The 26,034-nt window shown below is 53.4% G+C and overlaps 2 protein-coding genes across 2 annotated transcripts; both read left to right on the plus strand.

Annotated features, from left to right (window-relative positions):
• The first annotated feature begins 3,874 nt into the window (after nucleotides 1-3,874).
• SELENON (selenoprotein N) lies at nucleotides 3,875-18,692 on the plus strand. The gene is made up of 12 exons (XM_065041833.1): nucleotides 3,875-4,060; nucleotides 7,485-7,602; nucleotides 8,362-8,492; nucleotides 8,922-9,134; nucleotides 9,966-10,090; nucleotides 10,874-11,011; nucleotides 12,030-12,111; nucleotides 13,024-13,212; nucleotides 14,246-14,351; nucleotides 14,959-15,071; nucleotides 15,693-15,794; nucleotides 16,164-18,692. Exons 1-12 carry the CDS (start codon nucleotides 3,953-3,955, stop codon nucleotides 16,332-16,334), a joined length of 1,596 nt encoding a protein of 531 aa, XP_064897905.1. The 5' UTR covers nucleotides 3,875-3,952; the 3' UTR covers nucleotides 16,335-18,692.
• Nucleotides 18,693-19,302: 610 nt separating this feature from the next.
• On the plus strand, nucleotides 19,303-25,902 carry MTFR1L (mitochondrial fission regulator 1 like). The gene is made up of 7 exons (XM_065041898.1): nucleotides 19,303-19,386; nucleotides 19,518-19,590; nucleotides 20,460-20,564; nucleotides 21,456-21,565; nucleotides 22,040-22,251; nucleotides 23,400-23,712; nucleotides 24,903-25,902. The coding sequence occupies exons 2-7, from the start codon at nucleotides 19,576-19,578 to the stop codon at nucleotides 25,006-25,008; spliced, it is 861 nt and encodes a 286-aa protein (XP_064897970.1). The 5' UTR covers nucleotides 19,303-19,386; nucleotides 19,518-19,575; the 3' UTR covers nucleotides 25,009-25,902.
• Nucleotides 25,903-26,034: the final 132 nt, after the last annotated feature.

Consider the following 26,034-nt stretch of genomic DNA (forward strand, 5'->3'; position numbering starts at 1 on the left):
TGTGTTTGAGCTGCTTTCCTGCCTTTCAGTCTCAGGCACGTGGGACTTCTCCTGTTGATTTATTACGACCTTTTTCTATTTTTGAGTCACCTCACCAGGAAATGTGACCAGCCTCAGTTATTTCCCATTTCCCCTGTTGCATTCAAATCCAGAGGCTGTGATTACTGTGTTAATTTGCACTATCAGAACGTGTCTGTGTTAATTTACACCACCAGAACGCGTCTGTGTTAATTTGCACCATCAGAACATGTGGCCCTATTTTATATTATAAGGAATTTCCTGTAAATGAAGTTCTGATAAAAGCAAGTTGTGTTAGTGGTAGAAATGAAGACTAATAACCATCACTTGTAGAACGTGTGACTGTTGCCACCTGACCATACAAGGAGATAAGACAAAACGATCCAGAAAACAAATGCATCATTTTGTAACCCACGCTTCATTTTTTACGGCGATATTAAATTCCCTCGGAAGGCTTTCAGCAGAATTGGTTATTGAATCTAAAAGCCTGGCAGTCGTAGTGTTTTTCCACATACGTTTTGACCTGATCTATTTATCCGATTGTTTCAGATGTGGTGCATCGCGCTCTGGCTCCCAGCGCTCGCACTTCCAGAGTTCCAGCAATTGCTGCTCGTCACGTTCGGGTCTTTGGCTTCATTCCCCGTGGAGCCTCAAACAGGTACCGTGCGCGCTCAGGAATTCTCCCAATAAAACCCCTGCGCTGTAAATGGTTTTGTTTAGCGGGGGTCAGAACTGTGCGACCCACCGGATTCGATTGTTTCCGACGGAATAAGAAAGGCTGGGGGGGGATTTAGGAACGCAAACCCAGGGGAATTCGGTGGCCATGGGCTCTTGCTCCTGTTCTGCTTCGAAATGTCTCCATCGAGTGGCATTTTGCTGCTCAGCCTTTGCTGGCCGTTCTTTTTGCAGGTGAACTGTGTGTTTTCTGTGGCGCTTTGTCACAGGGCAGGATGCACGTCCCTCCTCTGCAGTGAGCTCACCTCTGGGTTTCTTGCCCCCTTTGCGAAGCCCCACGTGAAACCAGATGTGGATACGCCGTGTTCCTGACTGTTTTCCAGAGGATTAACGGGTTTAGGCCTCAGTCTGGACGGGACTTGCTTCCGCAGGGGTTTCTGTCTCCAGGTGCTTTCTCCATTTGTGCACAGAGCTCAGATTTTAACGCCGCCTTCCGTTACAATCACTCCGGCTTTAAAACGGACCGAGGTTTTAGGCTGTGGAAATGGGGCCATCAATTTAAACAAGAACAGGGTCTCTTACAACCTCCTGCCCTGGAACATGGAGTTACTGCGTGTACTCAACATCTGGAAAACCCATCCTCTGCTGCAGAAAACACCGCTCCGAGCTTTTCATCCCTGCTACCAGTTTCTCCCTATTTGTCTTATTTTCAGCCTCCCTGGTGTCCAAGGGGAAATCTGGGATAGTTTTTCCTGCTAGGTGAGATTTTTTTGGTGTAAATTTTCCTTGTTGTTACCATGAGGGTTTCCTTTGATACACGTGCGCCTGGGTGAGCCGCACAGCATCTGTCTGGATATTTAATGTTCGTCCTGAGCGCTGTAATCTGTAACCTCGAGAACCGGCAGCACAGAGCCACGAGTTGTTGGTTTTCCCCTCCTTTGGGGAGGGTTAGTTCCCAGCAGATACCTTGAGTTATTTCACCTTTTGTCTTTCATTTCTTTTTCCTATCAAATAATTAATCCGTTTGTCATCTTTATGTGGTCGCTGATGATGCTGGAAATGGTTCAGCTGTAAAATGAGCCGCTCTGCCTCTCTCTAAACGGTATCTTTTGGCTCCGTAAGCCACCCTGTCAGGTCTCCCTCTCCATCTTGGTGTCTGCAGGCTCTGTCATCTCATATCACCTCTTGCTCTCGCTCACTTGTCAGACACCCGTGTACATTAATCCTGTTTCAAAGCTATCTCGCCCTGTTACATTTGCCGCTCTAACCGCACTCGCTGGGTTATTTGAGGTGAGCAAAAGCGCTCCACACCTCGCTGCCCAACCTAATGAGTCCGGGAAGTTTTAAGCACATCTGCTTCAAGTGCTCGAGCGCTTAACTCCTTCACACTTGTCTCTGCTCCCAGACGTGATTTCAACGCTCTGTTAATTCCGTTCCTTCCATCTCCTCCCCACGGCCCACGCTCCGGTTCTTTGGTGGATGGGGAGCTGGAGAGCGACGAGTTTCGTGAACGTTCTTTTATGGTGGAGCAGGCAGAAGGAACCTTCTCCTTCCTCCCTTGGCCGTGCAGGTGTAACAGGTTACAAATACACCGGTGTTTATTCCATTGCTGTGTTCTCCAGCTTGTCGCCACCAAGACGAACGTCAAGGGCTACATGGGGATGGATGGCAGCGAGAGGAACAGTGTCCAAGCCCCTGGGAGAAGTTTGTACCTCCCTTCACGCCCGAGTCCTTCCTTGCTGTAACTGCAAGAAAATGCACGGTGTGATTTCCTATCTTGTCCTGGGAATTGCTCAAAGCCCAGGACCACTCTTCCTTCCTCCTCCATGCAGCTGCTACTGCTCTCTTAATGGCTTGGCCTCATCTGCAACCAAAACGCTCTTTAAACCTAAAACAAAAATGATTAGGCAGGCTTAGGAAACGGCAAAAGCTTCAAAGGATTAAACGCGAACGCTTCCTGCTGCCCTCCCGGAGATCAAACACTGCGCTGCGAGCCCTGCAGCAGCAGCAAATGGCACTAAATCTTCCCCAGCGAGCGGGGGGTTCAGCGGGCGCGCGGGATGCGAGGGAGCGGGAGGCTGATTCGTGAGGAGAGATTAAAGTGACTGCATAGATACACCTCTTGGCCGAGCCACTGCCGAGGAGCGATGTGACAACCGCGCAGAGAATCCGAAGGGCACGAGAACCCGGGGAGCGAGAAGTTTGGGGTGTGGTAAAGGATTATAGAATATTTATAAAATGCTCAAACCGCGGGGTGATGGCAGCAGTGACTCGAAATTTGGGGATCGTGATGTGGCGGTGGGAGGTCACCCTTCCCATCCCTGCCATCCCGGTGCTTAAACCTACTGAAATCACTGCCAGCGAGACTGCTCAGATCTGGGGTTTTTTAAAAATAGCCGTTTTGGTGAGTTGAAACCAAGTGGAGGAGCAGGATGCGGCTCCTTCTGCCTGGATTGAGGACCAAAGGCCACTTTGGGAACTAATGGAGGGGGACACGCCACTCTCCCATTGATAATTATAACAATCACAGCGATGAGATTGCTGAAGAGGCGGGGGATTAATCTCCTCTAAGAGTTCCTGCAGCAGATAAATTTGTAAGGAACGTTTAACGAAGAACTGTTGTTTTTACGTAACTGAGGACCTGGCGCCTGAGCCCACCAAAGAGAAGGACCAAGAGGCATCGGACTATGGATCCTTAACATAAAACACAGGCTCTCCCCGGAATATATACTGATATCTGTATATATACTGATATACAAGTTAATTTAGGGGGAAATGTAGCCAAAGTACCAGGAATCCATATTGATAAGGGGAAGGGTGTTGTATGCAAACTGCGGCAGGTCGGGTGGTCTGTAAACCCTGCACCACCCACAGGGAACAGGGAGGGGAATTGCAGCCCGGGTTTGGGGGATATAAGCAGGGGCTTTTTGCCCTATTCTGTGTGCTGGAATTAAAATACGCTTTGCTGAGAGATCCTGCCTGGGCCTATTATGTTTGCAAAATAACTGTTTCGTACAAACTGAAGGGCAAAAAGGCTTTTTTCCCTCGCATGGAGGTTTCTGCGGGGCCGGGAGGGGGGAGACTGGCCGAACGCAGGGGAGAAGCCCCGACCGACCCCCTCCCCGCTCCTGGCCCCCGGGGAGGACTCGCCCCGGCCCCGGCCCCTCCTCGCCGGCGCTGCCCGCCTGACGCCTCCCCCGGCCGGCGCGGCCATGGCGGAGCGGCGGCGCTGAACCGGCGGCGCGGAACCCGGCGGCTCATGGCGGGGCCCGGCGCGGCCCCTCCGCGCTTGGCTCTGGCCGTGGCCGCGCTGGCAGCGCTGGTCGCCGTCAAGTATTACCGGGATGGCGAGGCGGCCCGGCAGCAGGTAACGGGGAAGGGCGGGAGGCGGCGGGGAGAGGAGGAGGAGCGGGGGGGAGGTTCTGAGGCCGCGCTGCCCCGCTCGGAGGGAGGGAGGGAGGAAATGGCGGGTTCGCGCCGCTCTGGGGCCGGGGCGGTGGCGGCTGAGGGAGCTGAGGTGATCACCGGGGAGGAGTGGAGACCACCGGACAAAGGGAACCGCCATGTGTCGGTGACCTGAGGGGAGTGCTGGAGAGAGTCCAGCGCAGGGCAACAAAGATGATGGAGTGGAGCATCTCCCGTGTGAGGAAAGGCTGAGGGAGCTGGGGCTCTGGAGCTGGACAAGAGGAGACTGAGGGGGGACTCATTCCTGGGGATCAATATGGAAAGGGGGAGTGTCAGGAGGATGGAGCCAGGCTCTTCTGGTGACAACCAGTGACAGGACAAGGGGCAATGGGTGCAAACTGGAACACAGGAGGTTCCACTTAAATTTGAGAAGAAACTTGTTGGGGTGAGGGTGGCAGAGCCTGGCCCAGGCTGCCCAGGGGGTTGTGGAGTCTCCTTCTGTGCAGACATTCCAACCCGCCTGGACACCTTCCTGTGTAACCTCATCTGGGTGTTCCTGCTCCATGGGGGGATTGCACTGGATGAGCTTTCCAGGGCCCTTCAACCCCTCACATTCTGGGATTCTGTGACCATTGTGGCTGAGGTGGCCACGGGGTGAGGTGGTGACCACCAGGCTGAGGGGCCTGCCAGGTATTGGTGGCCATTGGGGCTGAGGTGACCACAGGGCTAGAGGCAGACGCTGCTGGGCTGAGGGGACCATCACACATTGGTGGCCACAATCTTTGAGGTGGCCACTGCCAGGCTAAGGGGAGCACCAGGTATTGGTGGCCACTGGGGTTGAGGTGGCCACTGCTGTGCTGAGGGGACCATCACACAGTGGTGGCCACAGGCTTTGAGTTCGCCACTGGGTTTGAGGTGGCTGCTGGTGGCTGAGGCGGCCACTGGATTTGAGGTGGCCACTGCAGGGCTCAGGAGACCACCACACATAAGTGGCCCCAGCCTTTGAGGTGGCCACTGCCAGGCTAAGGGGAGCCAGCAGGTATTGGTGGCTACTGGGCCTGAGGTGGCTGTGGCCAGGCCAAGGTGACCACCGGGCAGCCGTAGCAACCAGGATTGAGGTGACTCCCTGTTTTTGGTGTCCACTGGTGGTTGAGGTGGCCACTGGCTTTGAGGAGGCTGAGGAGACCACCACACACAGGTGGCCAGTGGAGCTGAGGTGGCCGTGGCCAGACTGAGTGACCGCCAGGCGTTGGTGGCCACTGGAGTTGGGGTGGCCATGGGGCTGAGGTTTTTTTTTCAGGTTTGTTTCATTTTCAGACTAGAAATTACAGTCTGGTGTGCCTTGCCCGAAGAGTGGAGAATGTGGGCTGAAAAACGGGAAAGGGGCTTTTTTCCAGGGCTTTTGTTGTGTTTTGATGTTTTAAATTGGGCTGATTTACATTGGTTTTGGTTGTAATCCGAATAATTCAATGCCCGCTGCGTGCTCAGAACACGTGTCTGTTAAACATCGTTCTCTCCTCGTCCTTCACGTGCATCCTCGAACACCTCCAAAGGTTTGCGGAAAAGGCTTTTTGATGTTTCTATAGCAAAAATAGGAGTGTTTTTAAAGGATGCCTCTTTGTCTCTTTTTGCGTTGCAAAAAGGGGGAAAATGGCTCAAAGCAGTGAATTAGAAGAGTTCTGGCAGGGGCAGGAGGTTCGGGACCTGCCCCAAGCCGGGGGGTTTGTCTTTCCTGGGCTTTGCGGGAGAGGACGGCAAACCGGCAGCGGCCCAAGGGCTTTGTTTTGCCTTCGTCTTGCTCAAAACATATGTCTTGCCTCTCTCCGTGAAATGTTTATTTAGCTGAACAACCCACAAGCAGGTGGGAGAAGAAAACTCTTTGTGAAAACCACCACTCTCCTCCCCTACAAAACGAGACCAAAATAAGCTCAGTCTCACTCCTCTGCCACAAACGGGAACTTTGTATTTCTCGTCAGCCCAGATTGGAAAGGAAAAACCCACAAGCTCTGAGGAGCTTCCTTTAACATGAACATTATCAGAAAGCGAAAGGCCAAGCCCTGACCTCTCTCTCTCCTTTTAAACATCATTTTCATCGGCCCTTTTGGCCGAGTGCAGCAGGACTAACGTCCAACACCAGGCACTTGTGTTCCCCCGCTTGCGTTCTGCTGGTTTAGGCGCAGCCACAGACGTTCTCCTCCACGTGTGGGGTGTAACCAGTTCCCTTTCAGCAGTTTTAGCCCCAGGAACACGGGCAGCCTGGAGCCCATTGTTCCTGTGCGCGGGTCAATAACCATCTCGCCCGTTCCTTTTTTCGGCTGTGTAGTTCCTCCGCGCTCCCCTCTTGGCCATTCCTCAGCCCTGGCTGCCTCCAGATCTCCGGGTTTCATTCCAGGATCTTTATTCCTGTCTCTCTCGGTCCTGAAGCCGCCCTGGAAGGCTCTGAAGTGCTTCTGCTGCTGCAGTTGATGGGAGCGAAGCCTTCCAGGCGGCATTAGTGCTGCTTCAGGCTGGCAGGCAACAGATGGAAAATAAACTAGTTCAGGAGCTCTGGGGATGGTAACGGTGCTGCAGGCAATGGAGAATAAACACGATTAAACAGCAGAACACGGAGTATTTATCCTCGCAGCTTTAGGCTTCTGCGGGGGCGGCAGGGGGAGCTGCCCCGGGTGACGGGGCACCGGGGACCTGGCTTGTCTGATTTGCTCTGTGTCTCTCTTTTTCTTGGAGCTCTTCTCCTTGTCCAAGTTGTTCCCTTTCCCTTCAGCGACTGGAAGCATCCAGAGCCTTTCTGGGGCTGCTCCGAGGGAGATGCTGCGTTTGGGTGTGTTTTCCACGGGGTGATCTCCCGTGGGCTTTGCGGAGGGAGAAACTGAGGCACGGGGCGGCTGGGACCCTGCTGAGGTTTCTGGAGAACACCGTGGGGCTTGCGGCTCGGTTGTTTTCTGCAGTTACAAGGGCTCAGCTCATTTCCTTGGTGTTTCTGTAATGGGGGTGAGCACGTATTTGACTGCCTTTGTTTCGCTGTCACTTGATTACAGAACCCACCACCTCCAGGTGCTGTGAATATCTGCAGGTTTAGGACCAACTATCTGGAAAACGTTGGGATTTTTTTCTGACAAAAGACTTTGAGGCCGACTCTGAGCAAATGATTCAGTCTGAATCACTCAACCAGATGCGGTTTTAATATGCTCATGCCAACAGTTCCTGGACACCGATCCATGTTGTAAATAGCACAAAATCCTGCCAAGGGGCGTTAATCTTTCCATTTGATGGCTGTGTTTGTGTGCTGGGAAGAATGCAAATTAACTCTGAAGCCGAGAGGGGCCGGAGCGAATCTCTGCAAGAGGTTGGGATGAAATCTCACTTGTTTCCTCTCCCCAAACCAGGAGCTGGCCCTGAAGTCCTTGGGAAGCGAGGGGCTGTTTCTCTTCTCGTCTCTGGACACCAACAACGATCTGTACCTCAGTCCAGAAGAGTTCAAGCCGATCGCTGAGAAGCTGACGGGTAGGTACCCACCTTGCACTGCTCTCACTGCGCAGACGGAGCAAAAGCCACACGTAACACACTCAAAAGTTTATATTCGTGTCTTTATTTTTTTGTGGGTGCTGTTTTGCATCTTATTTACATGCAGAGAGGCTGATAAGCTCCACATGTTTCTGAAGAAGCTTAAGCACTAGACATCCCTTTCACAAAGGAGAGTTTTCACACGAGGGAAGATCCCATTGCTGGACTAGCAAAGCACATCAGTTACTTTGTGCGGAGCTTAAAGGGGATTTGGGACGGGTGAATGCAACAAACGCCGCTCAGCCCAGGCTACGCCAAAACTATTAGCGAGCTCAGTGCTTCATTCACACAATCCTGCGGCTGCAGCCGCCCCTCTCAGACACCAACCGTGAGACATCGTGTTTGGAGACGTATCAGCGCGTAGCAAATGTCTCTTGGTGCCAAGCAGGAAGAAGCGTGGCGATGATAATATACAGGACAGCTTATGGTATGGTCAAAACACAGACAGTTGTTTGCTTGTGCTGGAATGAGTTGGCTAAAGCGTGTTCTGATCCCTCAGCTGCTACAAAAGGGCTCCCCTTTAATTCGTGCAGCCCAAGCCGCTCTCTGGGGCCGGCCTGAGTGCTGCACACAATGGAGGGACAGCTGGGAAACTCCCGCTGCTCCTGGATTTGCCAGGAGAAATGTGTAATCACTTCATAATTGCTTAAAAGGGGAGGGAGGAGAAACAGCTGCTCAGATTCCTCTCCCTTTGTCTAGGGGTTGCTCCAGTCTCGGAGTTCGAAGAGGAGGAGACGCCCGATCCAAGCGGGGAGACGTTGGCCGTTGTGGCTAAATTCCAGCCGTTGGTCATGGAAACAATGACCAAGAGCAAGGATGGTTTCTTGGGAGTAGGTATCACGCAGGATGCATATGGCCAGAAATTCTGGTATAAACACATCCTACAGGCTGGTAGCATCAGCTGGAATAAGCGCTGGTGTGTCGGAGGGGGAGATGGTCTCGCCGGAGCCCCTGGGATTTGCTTTGACGAGGACGCTCGCTGCTTGTGGCAGCGTCCCATTGTTTTCAGCGCACGCAGCAGCGCTGTGCCCCAGTTAACACACTTCTGCGCAACCTGAAGCACACGCTAGAGGTGGCTCTGCTGGAGCCACGTCCAGCAGTGGTGTTATGTGCTCTGTTCCCCCCTCTCCCATTTCCTATTACTCACATAATCAAAAGCTGCGGAGCTGTTTGGTGGTGGTAGGAATGCTGACATCCATCAGCGTTACCGTGTGTTTGAAAAGTCCGCTCTAGGCTCTGATGTTGTCTTTTTCTCCCAGATTTCTCATGTCGCTCTGTCTGGGCTGCGGAACTGGACGGCGCCGGCAGCCCCGATGAGCACAATGCTGGCCAGGCAGTTCAAAGCCTTTCTCCCTCCAAAGAATAAACTGGAGCTCGGGGATCCCTGGTGGATAATTCCCAGTGAACTCAACATCTTCACTGGGTATCTTTCCAACAACAGATTTTACCCTCCGCCTCCCAAGGGTAAAGAGGTGAGATATGAATCTTAATTTCTATATATGTGAGAGGTAGTTTGTATAATCATTCTGCCCTGGAGCCCAGGTGAGTCAGAGACCTCCCTAGAGCAGACAAGCTGTTGCATTTTGTCTCCCTGGTCTTTCTAAGGGAGCAAATAGGCTGTATCATACAGCCAGGTGCATTGTCTCCTAAACTGGAGATAAAAGGCTGTATCATACAGCCAGGCGCACCAGCTCCCAAACTGGAGATAAAAGCAAGAGCAGGTGAAAGCTCTGCGTGTCTGTCATGGCCACATGAGCCTGATTTGAGTAACCTCATCTTGCTTCATTTAAGCATTTGGGTTTTTAGGCTGGTCTTTACCAAGTCCTGCCCAGACGTGTGCGTTTCATTGGCGAGTGAAATGCTGCGTCTCCGTGGTTTGTGAAGCCCGGCGTGTCCACGGCCCTCCCCGGGGTGCCGGGTGGGCGCTAGCGATCGCACAGTTGATACACCTTCGCAGCCTGGCACGTTTATTGATCCCAAATCCACTCTTTCACAGTCTTAAGCAGTATTGATGGAGGCAGCCTCGTAGATCAGTTTACCGTACTCAGACATTCACCTGACGGGGACGATGGAAACTTGCAAACAGTGGGAATAGCATAGAAAGCGTGGAAGATGGATTTATTTTTAAAAGCAGTCTCTTGCTTTATCTCCTTGTTTTGTGGCTAGGGAGGTCTCTGAGCTGATTTGGAAGTCATAGCAGCTCTCTTCCCTCCCGGCTCGGCGGAGGGTTACGTAGGAGCTGCAGCTGACCTGCAGTGGAGGAACTGTTCTCATTTTTGCTCTCTTAACAATTCTTTCCCTAGATCATAATCCACAAGCTTTTGAGCATGTTCCACCCACGGCCCTTCGTCAAAACGCGCTTTGCTCCTCAGGGCGCGGTGGCCTGTATCCAGGCCATCAGCACCTTCTACTACACCATCGCCTTCAGGTGAGGCCACAGGTTTGGGGTGTTCAGGTGGGGGGCGTGGGGACACTTGTGACTTTGTTCCATGTCCCCAGGGAGCGGAGAAGCTGCCATGAGCCTGTGGCTGAGGGCGTGGGTGTCGTTTCACGTGCAGTTGTGCGCCCAAGCAAGATGAGATGTGTTCCGGCTGGGAGGGAGGCGAAGCCCTTGGAAGGAGAGGGTGGTTCACAGCCAGCTCTTGCCTGTGTGTGACACTTTGGTGACACTGAGAGGCCACCAGACCCTGGTGGGGCGGGGACTGTTGCCCAGGCGCAGCGCAGCAGCCGTTCTCCATCGCTATCCCTGGTTGAAAGGGGACGGTCTGATTAGCGAGAAATTGGTTAGTTTTTGTTTAATTAGGGGATGAAGTGCCTTTCCAAGAGGGAGAGTCTGGAGAATTGTTCTCTTCTTTTATTGGGAGTGTTATGCACTTTGCATTTGCCTGGTCAAGTGGAAAGGATGTTGAAGGGGTCTTGGTCTGTTTCCACATTTCAAGGAGTGATGATTTAAGTCATCCTTCCTGGGTGGACACTTACCACCCAGTTCTAAAAAGCATCGACATTGGAGATGATCCTGACCCAGGGGATCTGCTCCAGTCTTTTATCCTTTTCATTGTGTGACCCGACAAGCTTTTTGAACTGAACCTCTGCCCCAATTTAGCTTCATCATTTGTGGTGCCTGGAGATGACTTCTGCCCGCTGTCATCTGCAATGCGGGATTCGTTCTCTCCTCCCGGCACTGCAGCTGACGGCTCCTTTCTCATTGCAGGATCCACGCTGAGTTCCAGCTGAACGAACCGCCGCGCTTCCCGTTCTGGTTTTCCCCAGGCCAGTTCACAGGTCACATCATCCTCTCCAAGGATTCCTCCCACGTCCGAGAGTTTAAGCTCTTTGTCCCTAACAACAGGTACAGCCGCTTCTCCCTTCCTGGGTGCCGAACAGACTTGAGGACTGTTGTAAATGAAGCCCAGGGGAATGCAGGGGCTCTGCGATCCTGTTCTTTGCAAGAGTGGGGCTGTGCTGGTGGCTTTTTTTATGTGAGGATGTAGGTGCGGTGACAGCCCTGTCCCTTGCGGTGTCTGGGCATCCTGGCCCGTGCAGGGAAGGCAGATCTGCAGCCTCAGCTTTGGGCAGGCCAGTTCTGTTCGCTTATCTCTTTTCCCCACACATCCTTCCCTGCCAGCGGTCACCACAGTCACCGTGTCCTCAGTTCTCTACCTACACTTGCTCCCTGAACTGGTTCTGATGCAATTTTTCAGGAATTGGCCCCTGTTTATCAACAGGTCTGGGGCATCTGCAACCCCCGTGCCAGTTCAGCAAAGCCTGGTGCTCCTGCTTCAACATACGTTTTGCTCTGTGTCTCACCAGTTAAGTTTTGTGTGCGCAGCGTTGCCCTGGCTCAGTCCTGCTCTCCAGCAAACCGCTGGAAGCGTTTCAGGGGAAAGAAGCTTCAAATCTCTTTGCCCAGGACGGCTGGAGTGAAAATGCTATTATAACATTACCCTGGCGACTCAGCCCCTCCAGCTCTGTCAGCACATTTGTTACAGCAAGCAGACACTTCGGCCCTGCCAGCAACTCCTTACAAAAGCCTTTGGCTTCCAAAAAAACACTTTTAAAAGTTAAGCAGGATCAGAATGTGCAAGTGAAGTGCTGGGAAGGGACGGGGAGCAAAGACACTTCCTCCTTCCTTTTACAGAGCTCAGAGGTGACGCTGCGTTTGCCCAAAGTGGTGGGTGGGTGCCCGGGCCACGATCCAGCAAGAATCTGGTGTTTCTGGTCTTGTGTGGTCAGCACAGTTGGTCTCCAATGATCCGGAGGCTTCAGTGCTGACCCTGCGAGGGGAGCGCTGGATGTTCCCGTTTGTTCGGGGTTTCCATACTCAGCTTCAGCCTGGGGGATTCTGACCATAGCGGGTCACCTTGCAGGTCTCTGAACGTGGACATGGAGTGGCTGTACGGGGCGAGCGAGAGCAGCAACATGGAAGTGGACATCGGATACCTGCCCCAGGTCTGTAGTCGCTCTCAGCAGCATCTCACAGGGATTTACACTGTGTAACCTCAGTAATCCCCATCCGTTAGAGCTTCCTCTCGAACGCTTCGATACAACAAGATAATCTCTGCCTGCATATTGTCCGTGTACATCCTCTGCAGCAGCGTGCCTCCCTGCTGCCAGTTCTTGGGATATCTTTGTTTCTCCCTCTGTGTGGGTTGAATCATAAGTTCTTGGAGTCCTGGGACTTTTTCCATTTTTAAAAAGTTGGCAGTGGGGGGAGATTCGGGGCCGAACGCAGGCCCTGAGCCCACAGGGCTGTGTGAACAACAGTCCATCTGCATTTAGAAACTGCGTGAGGTTATTTCTTTATTTTGTGGTAATCCCAGCTCTTGGGACAGGAAACATAAGTCAGGATTTTGAATGCCTGAATTTAACAGTCCGATTCTCTCCTCGACTAGATCCGTGTTTCTTTTTAATTGCCGAAAGTCAGGAAAAGAGACTAAGAAAATAATGGCAGATGTAGCAGAACGCGGACGGACAGGGAAGCTCCTGAACAGCTTTCCCTCTTGCACCCTCTTGTGGGAGCCAGGGGCTGTGAAAGGGCCGTGCTGGCAGTTTGAGCAAGAGCTCCTAACTCGCCCTGTGGGTCCAAAGCATTTTGAGGATTTGATGTCCCAGAAATCTCTGCTGGGATGGTGGGAACGCGGAGTGAACAGGTTTCGTGCATTGCACAGTCAGACAATATAACTGAGGGAAATGAAGTTGGTATTCCCCAGTAAAACACACCTGCAACTGGTAACGTGCAGCTCCAGGAGACAATAGATCAAGCTGTATCTTTGTTAGAAGCTGCACAGTCTTATTTTGGAGCACAGAAGAACCAGGAGCGGGATGTCTGCAGTGTCCAACTCTCAGCCTGTTTTCCTGCAGATGGAGCTGGAGGCGACGGGGCCTTCGGTCCCCTCTGTGATCCACGATGAGAACGGGAATGTGATCGACAGCCGGGATCCCTCGGGGGAGCCCATTCAGTTCGTGTTCGAAGAGATAACCTGGCAGCGGGAAATCCCCTGGGAAGAGGCCGCGCGGAAGCTGGAGGTGGCCATGTATCCGTTCAAGAAGGTGAGGAAGCAGCGGGCTCCTCCCCGGCGCGTTGGGTAGGGCAGGTCATCTCCAGCCGAGACACCCAGCAGAAACCAAAGGCCACAAGCTGACCAGAGTAGTGTGAGGGTCTCCCAGCCCAGCGCGTGCGGTTTGATGGGATTCCAGTTCCCAGATGAGCTGTACAGCGTCACCGAAAGACCGTTGGGGGTCACACAGCAGCTCGGGCAGCAGCAGAGCCTGGATGTCGTGTGTCCCAGGCTTGTATTGTAAATGTCAGCTCATCTTTCCCTCCTTTATCAGCAGCTGCCGAGGCGATTTCTGAGCGAAGTGGGTAATCGCGCTGCTCACAAATGGTTTTCCTCTGGCGTTACTTTTGCAGCGCTCAGCTACCTTTGGACCGAGCTTTCCTTATCAGCAGGAAACACACAATCCGCCTGTGCCTCGGTGTCCCGCGGCGAGACACAGATTTATAGCATCGGGTGACCCAAACTATTTAACATGCCGGTAGCCTGTGGAGCAGATGGCCACTGCCTGTCACTGCTTCCTTGGCCAAAGGGACACGTTTCAATGGCAGCCTCATTGTGCCTGAGCTTACAAATGTCCCTTTGAGCTGCCAAGATGTTAATAAAGTTCCCTTCCTTTGAGCAGTTGGATCAGTCTCTGTGCAGGGTCCCTCACAGCCAGTTTTTAGGCCGTTTTGGTGAGATTTTGTAGTAAATATCTCCAGGCCAGATTTCCGTGGCTGCCGCGGTGTGTTTGCAGGCAGCGTGCCCGCACTTGTGCAGATGCTCTCTGCAGTGTGTGAAGATGGGGCTCTGCAGGGGCCTCTAACAGCCCGTGTGCCGCGAGGAGCTCACAACAATCTCACCAGGAGATGAAGGCGTCCCTGGAGGTTGCACCACGGGTGTCACTTGCTTTAATCTGCAGGAGCTACTGCAGAATCACCTCTGCGTCACCCGTGGGATGTGGCGGGTCTGGCTCCTTCAGGCCCTGCTCGTGTTTGGGACGCGTTGTTCTGCGTCTGTTTCTCACGCCGTCTCTCTCCCTCCAGGTCTCCTATCTTCCCTTCACACAAGCTTTTGAGAGAGCGAAAGCGGAGAAGAAGCTGGTGCACTCCATCCTGCTGTGGGGCGCCCTGGACGACCAGTCCTGCTGAGGTGAGGACTGATGTGCCCGGCGTGGCCACATTTGGAATATTGTGTCCAGTTGTGGCCCCTCAGTTCCAGCAGGACAGGGAACTGCTGAGAGAGTCCAGCGCAGCCACCAAGATGCTGAAGGGAGTGGAGCATCTCCCGTGTGAGGAAAGGCTGAGGGAGCTGGGGCTCTGGAGCTGGACAAGAGGAGACTGAGGGGGTACTCATTCCTGGGGATCAATATGGAAAGGGGGAGTGTCAGGAGGATGGAGCCAGGCTCTTCTGGTGACAACCAGTGACAGGACAAGGGGCAATGGGTGCAAACTGGAACACAAGAGGTTCCACTTGAATATGAGAAGAAACTTGTTGGGGGTGAGGGTGGCAGAGCCTGGCCCAGGCTGCCCAGGGGGTTGTGGAGTCTCCTTCTGTGCAGACATTCCAACCCGCCTGGACACCTTCCTGTGTAACCTCATCTGGGTGTTCCTGCTCCATGGGGGGATTGCACTGCATGAGCTTTCCAGGGCCCTTCAACCCCTGGCACTCTGTGATTCTGTGAGCCGGTGGCATCAAACGTGACAACAGTCATTTCAGGAAACAGGGCAAACCGCTGTCTGTCTCTCTCCTGCACCAGGTTCGGGGCGAACTCTCCGGGAGACCGTCCTGGAAAGTTCGCCCATCCTCGCCCTGCTGAACGAGAGCTTTGTGAGCAGCTGGTCGCTGGTGAAGGAGCTGGAGGAGCTGCAGGTGAGTGTCACAGGTGCTTGGAACGGGGTTCCAGCGGGAGAGTGGGGGCTCACACCTGTGCCAGAGGGGGACTTCATGAAACTGAAATCCCTCCGTGTCCTGGCGATCGCAGGGGCCAAGCAAACACCGGATGGAGTCAGGCTGAGAAAACGGCACCGTGACCCCTTCGCTCTGTCACGGTGCCAATATTAACAGCTAAACCAGTCGCTGCGCCGCGAGGTCGCCCTGCCCAAGGCCGTTTGGGCCGTCAACGAACTGACTTCTCCATAACGCAGGGAGCAGCCAAGTGCCATCTGAACCCTGAGTGTCCGGTTGCACTTTTCCCCACTTAGGAGCCCGTGTCTGGTCCTGCAGTGTCAGCTGGAGACTCTGGCAGAGCTGGGATGGGGCTGCGTGTGCGGGGAACTGCCAGAGATGGGGGGATTTTATTGTTTGGGGAGAAAATTACAGCTGAAAAGTGAGGGGGAGACTGAAGGGGAACAGTAAAGCAGATGGTGAGATGGAACCAGTAACCACCGCGCTGCGAAGCCGCTGTTCTCTCCCTCCCGCGTCGGGTGTGCTCCTCCGCCGTTCTGCTGGTTTTGGGGTGTTCACACACGTTTCTTTGGGGTCTCCTTACAGAGCAACAGCGAGAACGAGTTCTACAGCAAGCTGGCTGCCCTGCACCTGGAGAAATACACCTTCCCCGTGGAGATGATCATCTGCCTCCCCAACGGCACGGTGGTACGTCCTCCCCTGCAGATAGTGACACGCGTGGCCGCTCCCCCTGCACCCCCCGGCTCCCGGAGCCGTTCTGGGGCCGCGGTCCCTCCGGCTGCTCTGCTCCTACCAAGAACTGTGAAATAAATGTCTGTTTGAGTTCAGAGACAAAACAACAGCAGCGAGGGGTCAGGGGTCCTGGGGGAAGAAACAGCCCGTTGTTTTTCACACGTTTCTCTGGCTGTAAAACACAAACCTGAATCCCAGATGCTGAATTTGGAGATTCATTAAAAGTTGTTAGAATCTTGTCACCTGTGTCCTGGATGGAGGCCGAGGCAGCGCTTGGGGAATTGTTCTGGCCCTTATGGTCTCCTCATCTGTTTTCTTCCCCAGGTTCACCATATCAACGCCAACTACTTCCTGGACATCACTTCTATGAAGCCTGAAGATGTTGAAAGCAGCATCTTTAGTTTTTCAAGCAATTTTGAAGACCCCTCCACTGCAACGTACCTCCAGTTCCTGAAGGAAGGACTGCAAAGGGCAAAACCGTACCTGCAGACCTAAAACCAGAGGCACCCGAATGCCCCACAGAGATGGCCAAAGACTTCAGAGATCTATTTTGATTATAGAAACCCTTCCTCATCTTCACGGCAGACGCTGATGTTGAGACGCAGACAGTCCCAGAACTGGGGCTTTGCTCAGGATGTTGCTTTAATCCAAGTTTCAAGCGATACCAGTTTACGTAACCCACCTGTTTGAGTTCAGACACGATACTACGTATCTATAAACACTCTCGGTGCACACGCCTCGGTTCGCTGCTCGCCCTCGTCTTTTTCCAGCTCCTGCTCAGACTCTGTGGTGAAACTCTTGTCACAGCTGCACCGAGCGTCACCGGACACCCCGGATCTGAAGGACTGGCCTGTGTGGAATCACGGGGAGCAGCTTCCCCCTTAGGACCGAACGATCGCGGTGAGCGCCTGTGCCCGTGGGTGAAGGCGCAGGATCCAGCGCCGGGGAAGCTCTGAGCTGCCCAGGGCTCGGGTGCCACCTCCTCACGGTGGCGTTTGTTGACAGTGTGACCATAGGAGGTTCAAACCAGCGGCCTGAGCTCCGGAGCCCTCACAGCGCCCCGGGTGCTGCGCTGGGCGAGCGGTTCGTGGTCGTTCAGGTTCTTCGTGTCTGAGGGAGGCGCTGAGGTTGGCACAGTGGGATTAGGAATGGGGACGAGGGCGTGAGGGGTTTGGTGCCGCTCAGAGAGCTCAGGCCTGGGTTAACTCGGGGGACCAGAGCCCCCGTCAGCCCCGCCAGCGCAGAACCAGCGCGCTCCAGGCCACGGCACCGCGCAGCGTCCCCGCTTTGTTCTCCCAGCACCTCCTCGGAGCTGCTGAAACGCTCCGTCCCTGTTGGCTTCGAGCTTCCCGGTCACACGGAACGATGAACCACGACAAAGTTCCCTTTGGGAACGGGAGGTTCAGCGTGAACTGCCCGAGAACGGAGCAGATCCAAACGGCAGCAGGAGGGAGGGCGTTTTCAGGAGATTTTTCCAAGGATTGTTCAGGCAGAAGCCATCGGCCCTTCTGCAGCCGCCCTGAGCAGCAGCTCCTGCCCTGTGCCAACGCCGGCTACAGGGCGAGCGTGATTTGGAGAGGGAAAGGCTAAACGAAACGGGTTTTGAAGCATATTCCTGTAGACAGTGAGGAGACAAAGCATCTTCACTAGGCGGCTGCCGACAGCTGTGGCTGGTGATGCTTTTTCTGCTCTCTGAAGCACAATTTTGTTGGACCAAATCAAATGATGGGGAAAAGCCTTTTACTTGGAAGGGATATTTTGATTCCTGGGCTCCTGGGAGGAACCCGGGGGTGGCGATGCCCCTGTCCCCACCCCAGCCTGGCCCCGTGGCTGGAGCCTGAGCTTAGCTGGACCAGCACCGCTTCACTAATTGCTCTCAGGCGATTAATTACCCCTGGGATGTTTCTCAGTATCGGCTTTATAACTATGCATTAGCTCTGCACTTTTCCCGCGCTCCGAGGGCCCCGCGGCAGCGTCGGGCTCGGGTCTGGCACTGCGGAACGCGCCAAAACCTGCGGGCAGCGCTTGAGTCCGAGCTCCTATCGCACCGGTGGCCTCGTCCCTTTAGGACTTTGTTCCCGTCCCTCTTGGGGTTCGTCCAAGCGGAGGGCGGCAGAGAGCCAGCGTCACCTTCCAGGCTCCTCGGGCAGCTCAGCTCCAGCCCTTCTGCCTTTTTAAAGCTCCACTCGAGTTATTTTTGCTGCAGCCCCTCGCTGGGGGGCTCTGGATGTCAAAGCGACGTCTGTCAGTCGTGCCGGGATGGAAAGTTCCTTCCCCTCGTCCTTCCCTTTGTGTTCCTCCCCTGGGTTCGCAGCAGCAGCTCTGCGGGGTTTGTTGCTCTTTGTCTCTCAGGCTTTGGGAAGCAGCAGGTTGGTGCTGGGTGACCCTGCGCGCCGGAGCTCCCGGCGGGGCCGGCTCAGGGGGCCCGTCCCGCGCCGAGCGGGGGCTCCCACAGAACAACGGGGGGCCCTGAAAATCCCGTTCCTTTGTTTTTCGGGCTCTCAGCCCCCTGGATCTGGGGGGTCCAGGAGAACCAGCTCTGCCCCTGGTTACCCCGTTAACAGCAAAGCTAATTGACCCGCCGCGGGCTCCGGGAAGAGCCTGTTGAAGCGTTTACTCCTGGGTGCCAAGCTCTTTGTCTCCTCTTTGTAACTTTACTTGGATTTTCCACCAGGTTTGTGGTGCCGGGGGGGGCAGGTGCTGCTCCCCCCACCCCCGGTGCTGTGTGACGCTCTGGTCCCAAACCCATCGGGCCAGCGCTGATGTTCGTCACCGAGGGGCGGGGGGAGCGGGTCGGTCAGCCCCGCGCGGGTCGGTGCTGTAGCTGCATCGGTAAAACCGTCCCTGGAACCAGCTCGGCCTCCTCAGTCTTCACCGCCGAGGGGGGGACGGGGAGGTTTGGGGAGGGGGCGGGAAGCGCTCGGTGTGGAATTGTGTCCAGCTGTGGCCCCTCAGTTCCAGCAGGACAGGGAACTGCTGCAGAGAGTCCAGCGCAGCCACCAAGATGCTGGAGGGAGTGGAGCATCTCCCGTGTGAGGAAAGGCTGAGGGAGCTGGGGCTCTGGAGCTGGACAAGAGGAGACTGAGGGGGGACTCATTCCTGGGGATCAATATGGAAAGGGGGAGTGTCAGGAGGATGGAGCCAGGCTCTTCTGGTGACAACCAGGGACAGGACAAGGGGCAATGGGTGCAAACTGGAACACAGGAGGTTCCACTTAAATTTGAGAAGAAACTTGTTGGGGGTGAGGGTGGCAGAGCCTGGCCCAGGCTGCCCAGGGGGGTTGTGGAGTCTCCTTCTGTGCAGACATTCCAACCCGCCTGGACACCTTCCTGTGTAACCTCATCTGGGTGTTCCTGCTCCATGGGGGGATTGCACTGCATGAGCTTTCCAGGGCCCTTCAACCCCTCACATTCTGGGATTCCCTGAGCGGGTTCTGGCGCTGCCACCCCCATGACACCCTCCCAACGCCTGCGGAACCGGAAGCGCAGGGGGCGGGTTCTGCTTCCGGGGGATGGCGGCGGAGGGGCCGGGCGCTGCGGCCGCTCAGGTACCGGGGGGTCCGGCGGGTCCGGCACCCGAGCCGGCCGGGGTGGGGGTGGGGATGGGGTGGGGGTGACCGCGGGCGGGTTCGGGGTGGCGGTGGCGGCGGGGTCCGCAGCGAGTCCGTGTGTCCCGCAGTGAGGACGGAGCGCGGTGGGATGAGCCGCAGCCGGCAGCGCTGAGCCCCGAGCCGGACATGGCAGCGGAGTCGGTGAGTGAGACCCGGACCCCTCACCCCCGGGACCCCTCAGCAGCCCCAGCTCACGCATCCCATTGAAAACACACATCAGGAATTTTAAGCCTCACTGCGTAAAACCAGAACTCGGGCGCTGTGTGTGTAACAGGCTCTGGCGATACATAAATTAATGGGTGTTTTGGGGACTGGGCAGTAGGAGCCGTTCGGGCTTCGTTTGTCACCGTGTCGTCCCCTGTCAGAGGGCCGGTGGTGACCGGACAGAGCGGTTCAGCTCGGGATCCGCCTCGGACGGATCCAGAGGTCACCGGAACACTTGGTGTTTCTGAGACCCCGACCGGGCTGTTCCTGGGGGACCCGGAGGGACCCGGCGCTTCCCCGTCACCCCACACGTCACACCCGACCGGGCTGTTCCTGGGGGACATGGAGGGACCCGGCGCTTCCCCGTCACCCCACACGTCACACCCGACCGGGCCCCTTGTGTTAAACATCACGTGGAAGCCAGAGCGTCCCTTTAAATGAGACTTTCTGCTGATGTCGTTTTTCTCCTGGGCCCCTCATGTGATACACGTTTTCATCCTGAAAACACTAAACCCGTGTTTGAAATGCCCCGTAGTCACTGCCCGGCTGTCACGTGTTGTCAGCTGAAACACTCCGGGGAATCGGGACCTTATTAGCAGGCTGCCGATTAAAAGTATCACTCAACAAATAAAAACTCAGATCACAGAACGTTAGGGGTTGGAAGGGACCTCAAAAGATGATCTAGTCCAGTCCCCCTGCCGGAGCAGGAACACTTGAGCGGATTCTATAGGACAATTTCCAATTTAACACATTTTAAGGAGGGCAACTGACTTGAAATATTAATTCTATGACGTGGCTTCTCGTAGACGATCCCCATCTGGCAGAACAAGCCCCACGGCTCCGCGCGCAGCGTGGTCAGGAGGATCGGCTCAAACCTCCCGTTGAAGCCCTGTCCCCGTGCGACCTTCGAGGTGAGCGCTCTGGCGATCGCACGGGGGACGCGGCTGTTCCCGAGCCAACAAGGCTCCTCGCTAACTGCTGTTCTGTCACCCAAACCTGCCCGCAGAGTTGTGTTCACAAAACTCGTGTAGCAGTAGGATTAATTTTAAGATGTTTTTTAAATTCTGTTCTTGTAAGTGATCATTGGCAGCTTGGGGAAAATACCCCCTAAAATAGTGTCTGCGGGCTGGATTAGCAACCGAGCTGCTGAACCCGTTTGTTGTGTGACCTCCAGCAGCCACCTGCCCTCTGGGCCCGTTTCCTAAACAGCAGAACAGGGTTTGTGGACACTCGTCGCCGTTTAAGCTCAAGGGCAGCGCTGGGACACGCGGTGACAAAGAGCTGCGGGTGTCGGGTGTCCCGGCGCTGTCCCGCTCGGCGCAGTGACACCCAGGACGCGCAGAAGCCGACCGGCAGCGCCACGATTCCGTGAGCCGAGCGGCGCTGCTGTCACGTGGCGGTGTCGGAGGAGTCCCTGCGGTTGTTGTTTTGCAAAGTTCTTTGGTAACAGCCAAAACATTCTTTTGTTAGACGTTGTTTAGCTCCTTCACTTTTCTCCAGGGGCGCAGCTCCCTTTGTCTTCCAGCTCCGTGGCCTTTTTATTTCGCCAAGCAGAAAGTTCAAAGGTTCGCAGCTTGCAGAAGTTACGCCAAGCAAACCCACTTAGGCCAGCGAGTGCCAAATAAGCAGTTTCCAAAGTTCCATAAGCAGCAGAATACCCAGTAATTCAATAAGCTGGGGCAATCTGTTCCCTGACAGACGCAGCTGCCGGCTGGAAAGGCCCCAGCAGCCGGTTCAGCACATCTGGGGCGGCCCCGGGAGACAGGACCGCCCTCTTCTTACCGCCACTTTCTCCGTTTTAGGTTCTACCACATGTTTCAGAGCTCTATTTAAACGACGTCCCTCCGGTCCCCACCTTGGCAGACATTGTGTGGATCGCGGCAGATGAGGAGGAAACGTACGCCAGGGTCAGGTTGGTTTCCTGTTCGTGTCGCTGGTCCGTAAGTGGGAGTTTGGTTCTGGTCGGTTGAACTTGTGTCCGTACAGCGGGGTGACAGCAGTTGGGATCTTGTGAAAGATCAAACGGGCTTTGAAATCCAAGGCAGAAGTTAAGGGGTAGGTGACATTTCCTGTGCACACCTGGAGACACCGTCACCAGGAGGAAAATGACCTGAAACTGTGTGAGCGCACCCAGACTCCTGTCCCTGTGTCCTCCCACCCCACCTTGTGCTGTTGGGTCATGGTTTTGGTGACAGGCTTTCTGTTCCTCATCACACAGAGAGCACCGGCAGCAGCACGTCTGTACGGTGGTACCTACAGCCGAACACAGTGCACAGAGGCTCCATGTGTTGTGTTGCGGTTTTCTGCTGTGCTGGGGTGGAGGCAGAGCGGTTGTTGTCACAGAAGGTTTGGACCTTATAAATGACAACAGGTTTTTGTCCCGCAGAAGCGACACTCGCCCGCTGAAGCACAAGTGGAAGCCAAGTCCCTTCACTGTTATACAGCGCAACGCTTCGGTCCCCAACCTGAGGAAGCAGGAGGAGAAGCTGCTCGCCCTGAAGAAACCTGGTTTACCGGCACTGAGCCGGACGACAGAGCTCCAGGATGAGCTGAGTCACCTGCGGAGCCAGATAGCCAAAATAGTCGCTGCGGAGTCAGGTAGGAACACAAGGAGTTTGGGGTTTTTTGAAGGAGGGCTGAGTCAGCGAACCGCCTCGTTTCCTCCGCGCAGAGCGGACCCGCGCGGTGTTTTCCAGCAGCGCTGCAGCTCCGCTGGTGAGGTGTCACCGTTGGTGTCAGCTCCGTGCTGATTCCAGCCTGTTTTTCATAAATGCCAAGTGCTGCTTTGTGACTGTGTTTGAGCTGGAGGCCGGTTCTCATCTCAACCACCTGGTCTCATTAAAATATTTGGTGTATTTTTAGCATTCCTGCCCCAAGGCAGCCATGAGTGAGCGGGTTACATCTCGATTTGGGGAGGAATGAGATGCTTGTGTCCTCTGTGAAAATGATGGTGCCGTTTCTGTGGCAAATAAGGTATTTGGGGCAGAGCTTGGCTGAACCCCAGTTCATTTCTTTGAGTAGATTTCTACGCAACTAAAAGCCACGTCTCAGCTCTCCAGTTGCTCGAGCTGTGTGCTGGAAAAGTCCATTTTAATTCAAAGAGAGTAATAACGAGGAAAATTAGAGATCCAGATGGGAGAGAAATGATTTAATCATTTAATACCTTTTTCTCTCGCTCTCTGCTCAGCGGGGCCTGGTTGTTATCAGCTGCCGTTTGAGAACGGTTCGTATTGACTTTGTGTCCTCCAAGTCAATAACGGGAGCTGTGATTTAGGGCTTGGCTGCGGCTCGGTGAGCCGATGGAGGAGATAACTGTTTACCAGGCTTATTGTGGAAAGATTGGTGTCAAAAAAGAAATATTGTGCAATCTGCATTATTATATACTGTTGGAGAGATCCCTTAATTGGAAATTGATAACGATCTACAAGTTTATTCTTGAGGCCAAGGGCGTTAGTGCTTTAAGGTACAGTTTGTTGTCAGTGTGGGAAGGTTCTTGCAAAATGTGAAGTAAGCATTTTTCTGGAGTTTTGGTTGTTTTCCCTTAGTGTTTTACACTGGAAATATCCAATTCATTTTCACTTAGCAACACTTGGAATTTATTTAGTTGTTCTTATCCTCCCTGCAATTCAGAACATGAGCAAATCAATCCCATTTTCACCAGGTGTAAGGGTTGTGGGGAAGGAGCCTGAAAGGAACAGAGAGCCAAGTGGTTCCACCTGTATTTTTTGTTCTCTTTTCTTTTCCAGCTGCTCCTTCATTAACACCAGATTTACTATCTCCAGGAAGTTCAAACGCATCGTCTCCTTTACCCTGTTTTGGACCCTCTTTCCAATCCACAACTTCCTTTGTCATTAGCGATATCACGGAGGAGGAGGCAGAACTGGAAAGCCCCGAGCTGCCGTCGGTCTCCCTGCTTTGTTCTGCAACCTCCGAGTGTTTCAAACCCGACCCGAAGGATCCCGACGAGGAGGATTCGGTGTCTCTCTCCAAGGCCAGCAGCTTTGCGGACATGATGGGCATTCTGAAAGACATTCACAGGATGAAGCAGAGCAAGGACTTGTGAGTGCTTCCTGAATTCATTTTATCTTTTTTATCGTCTAATCGGTGTAGACATGCGACATTGCTGGTGCTGCTCTATAGTCATGATTCACAGGGGCAGAAATATCTGTTTAGAGCAGAATTTGCTAACGCTACATGTTTCTGAGGGTGTTTTTAACTGGTGGCTTACCCGCCTGGATAGAAACCACTGGAGGGGAACTTACACTGATAAGCGCAATATTTGGCTGTGTCAGGTTATTCACCTGAATAAACCCTTGTGTTTGCCCTGTTGAAAAGCAGAACCATGTGTCTTGGCAGCGCTCAGAGCGGGGGTCACGCTGCCCTATGTGCCCACAGCAGCCGCATGTGCTGCCACTTCCAGTGTTGTGCCGCAGCTCAGCAGCTGTGGCACGTTCAGGATTAACCCCCGGAGCTTTTCAGCTCTTGAGCGTGGGCAGAGTGATTTTCACTTGTCTCATGATGAGTTACACCTGGATCATGAGAACACATCAAACTGCTGCACGGCTGAGATGGGATTCTGCCCAGAATCAAGCCACATCAATATTAAAAATGCTCACTGTGCTGCCTTCACATGAAATCACAATTAGAAAGTTCAGTTGCCACGTTTTCCAGTCTGAAGATCTATGTGGCCATTATAAGATTCCTGGCTAAAAAAATAACATGTTGTATGATGGCTGTTGACAACTTCTATGCCTAATTCAGTTTAAGACAAGTTAAATTCTCAGCACTGAAAAGATTATATAGTCAATATATAGTCAAGAGAAATACATTCGGCTTGTGTCCAGACTGCCAGTGCGGTGTTACACACCCATAATGTGCGTGTGTAACTACTCAACCAGCACATCACTTGTACATTTATAGTGAGGGGATGTAGGCTGTAATTAATGAACAGAGTTTTATTTGACTCGTTATTAACACAGTTGAATAAAAATTATGAAGAGCTTTGAGGGTGAGATTTTCAGGATACCCCTTGATCCACCAAATGAGCTCCAGGGTTTCTAAGCCAACATGCAAGGTGTGAATTTTTAGCTGCTTTTTGTTGGTTTGTGTTTTTCTTGCACCTTCCTCCACTTGTGAGAAAAGCTGATGATAAGAGCTGCAAAATACTTAAAACACTCTAACCAGAGCTGTAAACCGTCAGTTTTGGCACATGGCTGTACTAACGCACTGTGCTTTTGTCTTCTGTGTAGAAATCGGACTTCAATGAAGGAGGAAGACCCGGCCGTTCTTATAGCCGAAGTTCTGAGAAGAAAATTTGCCCTAAAGGATGAAGATCTGGCCCTGAAGGAGAAATGATGGCACTGTCATTAACCTCCCTAAGCAAAAGTGTTATGCGTCCAGAATTTTCTCCACAGTAGCTGCCTTCCTAAGGATTGAGCCTTTTGCCTCTTTTATTAATTAGAAAGTGTTTCTGCACCGGACACTTACTTAGGAAAGACCCGACGGATTTGATGTGTTTTCCATGTATTGTTATATTTAAGAAAAAACTTTTTAAGAAGGTGGAAATTCTTTTCCACCTGTATTTTGATGTTGATTGTTGATAAGGATCTTCTGAAGAGCGCAACGAGTGCTGCTGGATGACGTTCTTTCTACCTTCAGTTTTCCTTAGGTTCAAATGAAGCATTAACTTATAATGGTCTTGTTACACTAGAACTAGTTACCATTTCCAGTATAAATAATGTCAAACGCCCAGTTCTTTCCCTGTTCTGAGTACGGTACGGAGCTACTGAGCATCAGCTGATTGTCGTTTCCAGGTCGTCAGCGTTTAGGAGGTTGTTTAATCAACGCAGTAAAAGGTGTTGTCCCGGTACCTCTGCAGGATGAACCAGCGATCAGACCCCTTGGTCATGGTTACGGATGTTGGAGAAGGCCTGAGCTATTTCTTCACTCACACATTATTCCCACAGTTGCATGACAGAATGGCCTTAATTTCTTGCCAGTAATTTAATGTCTCATTAATAGTCCTTGTATTCAGATAATGTATTTTATTTAGCATTCAAAAGGTCTATTTATCAAAGCACCGATGCTAAGAACCAAGCACCCACCACCCATCAGGAACTCGGCGTTGGCTGTGGCTGCAGTTCTCACTCACTGGGGGTTTCCTCCAGCTGCACATTCTCTGCAATGTTCCTCATGCCTGTTTAATGTATGTTTTTTTCCTTTATATAAAATGGAGCCTTAATAAGACAATTGTTGTCCTTGATATTACTCACATACAGATGGCCACACATGGCAGCAGCATTTTGGGGAGCTTGGGGGTGGGTGTGGAATTGCAGCTGCTGCAGATGGACATACTCAGATGCCAAGGATTTTCTTAATCCA

Source organism: Columba livia, chromosome 26, assembly GCF_036013475.1.
Source record: "Columba livia isolate bColLiv1 breed racing homer chromosome 26, bColLiv1.pat.W.v2, whole genome shotgun sequence".
In the NCBI taxonomy this organism is placed as follows: domain Eukaryota; kingdom Metazoa; phylum Chordata; class Aves; order Columbiformes; family Columbidae; genus Columba; species Columba livia.